The 7,076-nt window shown below is 32.5% G+C and overlaps 2 protein-coding genes across 28 annotated transcripts; one reads left to right on the top strand and one right to left on the bottom strand.

Annotated features, from left to right (window-relative positions):
* Positions 1–529: 529 nt before the first annotated feature.
* On the bottom strand, positions 530–1,051 carry LOC116404491 (pectinesterase inhibitor-like). Its single transcript, XM_031887005.1, has one exon. It carries the CDS (start codon positions 1,049–1,051, stop codon positions 530–532), a length of 522 nt encoding a protein of 173 aa, XP_031742865.1.
* A 929-nt stretch (positions 1,052–1,980) lies between these two features.
* LOC116404741 (callose synthase 5-like) lies at positions 1,981–6,499 on the top strand. Of its 27 annotated transcripts, XR_004217776.1 has the most exons (8): positions 2,031–2,063; positions 2,312–2,349; positions 3,256–3,364; positions 3,451–3,536; positions 3,714–3,766; positions 5,493–5,550; positions 6,148–6,233; positions 6,317–6,499. XR_004217776.1 is itself a non-coding variant. In XM_031888104.1 (4 exons), exons 1-4 carry the CDS (start codon positions 4,969–4,971, stop codon positions 6,341–6,343), a joined length of 249 nt encoding a protein of 82 aa, XP_031743964.1. In that variant the 5' UTR covers positions 3,803–4,968; the 3' UTR covers positions 6,344–6,499. The 27 variants fall into 27 exon arrangements, 1 of the variants encoding a protein (XP_031743964.1); XR_004217775.1 differs by lacking the exon at positions 2,312–2,349 and having other exon boundaries at positions 1,981–2,063; XR_004217774.1 differs by lacking the exon at positions 2,031–2,063 and having other exon boundaries at positions 2,070–2,349.
* Positions 6,500–7,076: the final 577 nt, after the last annotated feature.

The following is a 7,076-nucleotide window of genomic DNA, read 5'->3' as shown; positions in this document are numbered from 1 at the left end:
TCGATCAAGATATAGGGAGAGGAGGAGAGTTGTGTTGTCGTCGACGTCAGTCTTTGCCGCCACCACCGCGAGAAGTGTCCTCTTTTCTTCTTTTTTCTTTTCCATTTCAACTTTTCACTTCACTGTACCCTTTCAAATCATAACAGATCCAGAATCCAGAGCACTGAAAAATGTGTTTATGAATCCACACTGAAACACAAAGTTAAAAAGAAAACCACGAAGAAATTACAAGAATAACAGAAGTATGCAATTGAAACAGAACGTAAGAAGCTAGAAGAAGAAGAAGATGATGATGATGATGGCAAACAAAGAAAAGAAAACAGAACGTAAAAGAAAAGAAAAAAAAGTTTAGGCTTTCTCCGACGTGCTGACAATGTGTGTCGGTGAACGTTTCTATTAATTGATTTTCTTTATCTTCTCAAGTTTAATCAAAGTAAGTAATCAATTCCAATCACCATCACATTGTAATATTATTTTAAAAATTAAACTTCAGTTTATTTATTGATCAAAATGTTCAAGTACATAACCCTCAAAGATGATCGGATATAACCATAATAATGCTAAATATATCATCTAGAGTGTTGCTATTCTTTAAAAGCAACGATGTATCCTTCGGCGGCTGCAAGAGCTTATTCTGACAGTGATCACCAAGAGTTGTCATGGCACCAGTAGTTACAATAATGACACCAATAAAGTCCCCAAGTGCCAAGTCGTTTTGAGCATTTTCAATGTCACCAACAACTTCATCATAGCTCTCAGCACAAAATGAATATCGTTGCTTAAGTTGAGGATTGGTGGTGGCTTTTGCTAGTGAGTTGGCTAGGATCAAAGATTTGCCAGCATTTGAATGAGCAAGGTTTAAGGTGTATACAGCCAAGCCTTTTAGATCTGTAGTGCCTGCAGATTTCAACACACTTAAACAAAATTGTGGATTTGAGATTTCTGAACAGATGGTAGAAACAACGTCGTTAGATGATGCCACATTTGAAATGATGGTGAACAAAAGAACTCCAATGAGAGAGAAAGTAATGAAACAAGAGTTATTGGCCATTTTAATTTATTTGTTCTTTGCCAATTTTGTGTCCTTATTGATATGGGTCATTTGATCAATACACATATATATAGATGAAATTTAGAGAAATGGTTTTTTTCTCACGGAGGAGAAAGGGAAGTTGTAATTACATAATTAAATAACATGTTCTAGTCTTTTGTTTGTTTGTTTTTGTTATTTTTATCTTTAGAAAGTTCACCCAAATCAGTTAATGGATAACCACGTTAACTGACGAGTTATTTTTTTATTTTTTATTTTGACATAATTACAACTAAGATGCACTTTTTATTGAAAAGATACAAGTAAGAGGGTAAATTTTGAATTTTCTCACTATGTACACTAGAAGAAAAACTGTCTACTATGACAGTTATGTATATCAGAAAATGAGAGAGAGAAAAAAGAACTGTCACAAAATGTTAAAATTTCGCGTTTTTGGCGGGAAAAGACGGAATTTTTCGGATAATACATTCCGCGACAGTTATTTGATGTCATAGAAAAAAACATAAAATAATATATTTTTATTAAAAAAATAATAAATAAAGATTAGAAATTTAGAAAATATTTCCCCAAATCGTAAACCCTTATTATTTTCCCCAATTCTTCCGCGAAATCTCCATCTCCAATCTGATCGTCTTCCATCTCCAATCCGACCATCTTCCGGCCTCGTCACCATTCGCCCTACTCCTGGCCGTCTGTTCACTCTGGCGTGGCCATCTATTCGCTCCGATGTGTCCATCGTTTTCGTCTCTCTCCGGCGCTGCCATTCCTTCTCTCTTTGTCTCTCTCTTTGTGAATATTGTGTATTTTCCTTTCATAAACATTCCAACAATCCAATGTCTTTATACATGAGTTTCAACTACCCCTCTTCTTCTTACCCAAGTCAGAAGAAGAAGGAGGGTGTGAGTTTTTTTTCTTTTTTTCATGGTGGAAGTTTGAATTTTGAAAGTGGGTGTTCAAATGTCGCTTCATTATCCTAAGTACACGAAGAGGGATTATGAGAAAATGGGGGAAGGTAAGTTGAATTTGCTTCTAAAACAATATGGACTCTGTTTTGATGGTACCCTTAAGGGAAAAGAGCATTTGCTATTGGGATGTTCTTATGGCCTTAACAACTTTGAATTTACCCACCATGTGTTTGATGAAATTCCTAAAAAAAAAAAACTATTAAATTTTTATGAACTCCAACTCTGCCCTTGGTCTTGATTGTCACATCTTATGTTTCTATGAATGTTTCTTAGTGTGCTGAGAATGGTTTTTCAGGATTCAATATTTAACAAAAACGTCTACATGCTAGCAAGGTTTGATTTTCTCCATTTTTCTTTGAATTGGTGCTTACCTAGTGATTTTAAGATATGATTTGGAGTAGTTGTGTAAATGACTGATAATTTGTGGGGATTTTCACTTAATACATTTAGGATTTTCGTTAGGTTTTATCTTGTTGTACTGTGGACGGAGGAAGAACATAAGTTTTCCTTGTTGGGATTACAACAAGATTTCTTGATTGATAGGATTTTGGAATCATGCAGAAAAGTTGAAGTATTCTCTTATTTATTTCTTGAAATCTTCTAAAAAAGAACATCATCAATCAATTTCTATCTTGAAACTTAAACAAGATTTTTTTTTTGTGAGATTATGAGAAAATATGATATTAGTTTGTGCTTGTAAGGTGTTTGACGATATGTGTCTGAAGCTTTAAAAGTTTTTTTCTTTTTCTTTTGCATTGTGCGAGTGTGTTCTATGATCTGATTGTTACACACACTGAAGCCTATTTTTAACTTAGTATATTAGACTTGTTGTAATGAAGTTTAGTTTGGCAATTGGCAATTCACCATTTAGAAAATTGTTTGATTTGTTTTTATTGTGCTAGTTGCTGTCATTTTGCAGTTTGCACAAGTATTTGTAGCTAAGTCATGTCAATTCATCTATATGGTGCATAATGGTTTTTTAGTGTACACTTTCCACCCCTCTTTCCTCCTTTTGGATAGAAGTTTCTCAAAATGTTCAATCTCGTGAATTAATTGTTTCCCTGTTTTCATAGGCAGGAAGCGTGGATGTTCAATTATATATACGTTTGTTTAGGAGCTATTTTTGATACCCTAAAATCATTTGATTCATAGACCTATTATCTTTTATGCTATGAGTTGGTCTAAATGTATATTTTGTTGTCTCCATTAGACTGAGGATCCATTATCTTTTCATTGTAGATAATATATGGGTCCTCGAAAATGTTCTGCTCAGTTTTCCTGATAATTTATGTTCCAGATTTATGATGGAATGATTATTGGAGAACATTCTAGGGAATCAAATCTAGATGTAAGTTGAGAACTTTATGTTTAGACTTTGGATCGAAGTTGTAATTTCTACTTGATTTACATGATAAGCAATTTTCTTTTTTCTAGGTTAATCTTGTAAGAACTAAAGAAAACTTACCAATATCCGTTTTGCTTGCAAAGATGAAAACATGAAGCTATCTCCACCTCGACTTGTATGTTATTTCTACATTGAGTTCCAATTGTATATATTTTAGTGTTATTGTGAATCCAGTATCCAAGATGTAGAATTCAGTTCTAGAACGTCAAGACACGAGTAGGCTGAAAAGCTTTATTCTCTTTTCCTAAGTATGATTACTCACACTAACATCTAATTCTAAACTTAAATGCAGAGATGAGTCTTGAAGAAGCGAAATGATACGTTGCATCTGATAAACTTATTAAGGTAGTTTATGATTTATTCATTCAAATTGTCTTTCCAAGGTCAATATAGCCCCTTTATGTTCACTAAAGATGTTGCAATTAATTCACAATATTGCATTTGGGTAAATTTATGCTTTATTAAGGTAGTTTATGCTTTATTCATTCAGCAATGGAGTTGGTGCCATGTTTATGCAATTCAAAGGGACTTGATTTACATGATGTTTAAGGAATTAGCCTTTTAGTTGAAAAATGTAGTCTCATATTTCCGGACTATACTTAAGTCCTGTTCTCCAAGTTATTGTCTGCTTTGTCAGACATCTTTCTAAAGTCTACAAAAGATGATGGTTATTTGCAGGCATGCCTCTATTGGTTGAAAAATGAAAACTTGTGCTTTTGTGATAGGTTGACTTTGTTATTAGTTAGGTTACTTCAGTTGTTGGTTCATAAGCATATTGTGGTAGTTACTGCTAGTTGTCTTGTGTATGTTTGCACTTCATCCATTTCTTTTAATGACTTTTGCTTCTTCTATGTCTTGGAGTTCTTTTGTTTCGTATGGGCTAGGGTATTTTGTATATTCTATATATTCCAATACTAGTTCTATTTGAACTATTTGCAGCCCACAATTGGTGAAATTTCTTCAATATCAGATAAAATTATCTTGTCAAATCTCTTGGGAAAGACAATAAAGTTAGAAACGGAGGATTAGGAGATACACCCATAGAGTTTATTAGAACTCTTGCCTAAAAATTAGAATTCTTCATTCCAAGCATCCTTTCAATTATAATTTTAAAACTAAACTAAATTTTCAAATGAAACAGAGAGATGGATCTCTTGCTAGTTCCTTATTCCTCATATCCCAGCCTAAAAATAATCCAAATGCCTCCCTTTTTACTAGCCAGCAAGGTCAATATAGTCCCTTTATGTTTTCTTTTAATTTTTAGGCATACTTATAGCAACTGTTAACAATTTTTCTACTGCTACAGATTCCAATAGCATTGGATATGGCTGTTGAAATTTTTAGGCATACTTATAGCAACTGTTAACAATTTTTCTACTGCTACAGATTCCAATAGCATTGGATATGGCTGTTGAAATTTTTAGGCATACTTATAGCAACTGTTAACAATTTTTATACTGCTACATATTCCAATAGCATTGGATATGGCTGTTGAATTTTAATCCAGAGATTATGACCTATGGAAGCACATTTGTGCAGATGAGTACATGAAATGTGAAGTGATAGAGTGTTGTGAATCTTTAAAAAATGTCTTGAATGTTCTGGCAGTTGGAGAAAATGAGAAAAGGTTCCAAGCTACATTCCTACTTATTGAACCAAACATCATCAAATAATCATAGTTCTTTCGTTTTTGTCAGTTGCAGTTTTTTTTTTTTTTGTCGACTTTGACACTTGAACAAGTTTTTTTTTTTTTTATGAGGATATATTAAGAATCTTGCTTTTAAGGCTTCCTCTTTTCTCTCTCGCTTTATTTAAATGATAGTAAATGGTTCAAATTAGTTTATTACAAAAATGATTTGTATGTAGTTTCATTTATAATGTCAATATATCAAAATTCTTGATTAACTGATTGCAGTTCAAAGAAAGTGTTAAACAATTTGCTCAAGATAACATTGCTCCCCATGCCACAAAAATTGATCAACCCAACTCTTTTCCAAATGTCAGTTGGAAGTCCTTCTCTATATGTTTAATGAGTTGCTATATGATTTAACTAAAATGTATTGTATTGTAGGATGTTAACTTGTGGAAGCTCATTCGGGACTTCGATCTCCATGGAATTAGAACATCAGGTACATGTCAATGGTCCCTTCTTAGTTAATGTCGTTCATATTATAGGATTAAGAGTAATAGATACCTTTCTTTTTTATCATGGATAGTATGCTTGTACTGGTTGGCTATTGCTACTTGTGTAAATTGTCATGGGTGTTATGTCTGTACTTATTGCTATTGCTAAATTGCTACTTTTGTAAATTGTCATGGATTTTATGTCATACTCATTGGTAGAGCTTTTTTTGGATAAGAAACTAGGAGACCTTTAATTTCTGTTAAGCCATAAATGATACAAGTTGTTCTAGTTTCATTTTCCTAGTACCTTAATATTTCTTGGCTTCGTTAACTGAAGTGGATTACACATGAAAACTGTCTTATTTCTGATGAAAGTGTTTGACTCCTTAAGATGGAAACTTTTCGGTTCTTATCGGATAACGTTTCTTCCAACCTTATTGACAGTGAACTACTAATGGATTCTTAAGTTTCATTCATCTCGATTATTACTTATGATTACTTATTCAATAATTTCCTTGTAGATTACTTATTTATATCCAGGTAAATTTTCTAAAGAGCAATGATACAAGAGTTGTAATTTGTAAAAAGTTTCAATATTGTAGACCAAGTGGATGTTACGGTGATGCTGTTATTCTACATTTGTGCTCTGCTATGTAGTTGTTTCTCTTATCGACGCATGTAGTGATAGGTAATGTTCAATGTTGAAAGTTTCTATAAGAGTTGTACTCTCTTGTCCTATGATGGATGCTTATATTCATGTTGTCTTTGTAGGTTCAACTGGAGTCAACAACTTCATAAGTTTACTTTCCAAGAACATTTTCAGAGACGAACATTCTCGGTTGGTCGTTTATGCTTCTGCAGAAAATCTTGTTAGATGTATTCTAATGCTATTTAAAATATTTTTTGATTAAGGGTTGGGATTCCGTACTTGTAAATTGTTGACACTTGATTGGAAATGTACAAATATTATAAATTGTATTATATCGTATATATATTAAAGTGTTGGCTACTTTTTTCTATATGGGTGTCAATATTATAAATTCAAAATTGTCATTCTCAGCTACATTATTGTCATTCAAATGGTTTGTGTAATGGTGGAGCGACAAGGAGAACAGGAAAAAACTGTAGTAAATTGAGAAATTTGCAACAGAAAATAAATGACGTAATAAATGAATTTGTGACAGTTATTAATTGTTGTCAATCCGAAAACGATGATAGTTGTTTAATAAAATAAATTGTCACGATTGCCCTAGATGTGACAGGAAAAAAATGTCGTCAATAGCAAAACAATGACATTTTTATATAAAAAAACTGTCGCGATTAACATATTCATGACAATTAAAAAATGTCACAATAAATGAATTTGCGACATTTATTTAACCGTCGTTAATCCACAAATGATGATAGTTATTTGTTGTCATAAAATAAAATATGACAGTTATTTGACGTCATTGAATTCTGATTAACGACATTTATTTCATGTCATAAAATAACTTATTGCGACAGTTTTTAAAAACTATCATCGAAGGAC

This window comes from Cucumis sativus, chromosome 6 (assembly GCF_000004075.3).
Source record: "Cucumis sativus cultivar 9930 chromosome 6, Cucumber_9930_V3, whole genome shotgun sequence".
NCBI lineage: Eukaryota > Viridiplantae > Streptophyta > Magnoliopsida > Cucurbitales > Cucurbitaceae > Cucumis > Cucumis sativus.
This window is presented reverse-complemented; position numbering and strand designations above follow the sequence as displayed.

Excerpts from the sequence above, each read along its gene's own strand:
- LOC116404491 (XM_031887005.1), bottom strand. The coding sequence starts at position 1,051 with ATGGCCAATAACTCTTGTTTCATTACTTTCTCTCTCATTGGAGTTCTT.
- LOC116404741 (XM_031888104.1), top strand. The coding sequence starts at position 4,969 with ATGAAATGTGAAGTGATAGAGTGTTGTGAATCTTTAAAAAATGTCTTG. Across the intron at positions 5,049-5,336 it reads GTTGGAGAAAATGAGAAAAG|TTCAAAGAAAGTGTTAAACA; the intron begins GTTCCAAGCTAC and ends AACTGATTGCAG. Across the intron at positions 5,421-5,492 it reads AACCCAACTCTTTTCCAAAT|GATGTTAACTTGTGGAAGCT; the intron begins GTCAGTTGGAAG and ends ATTGTATTGTAG.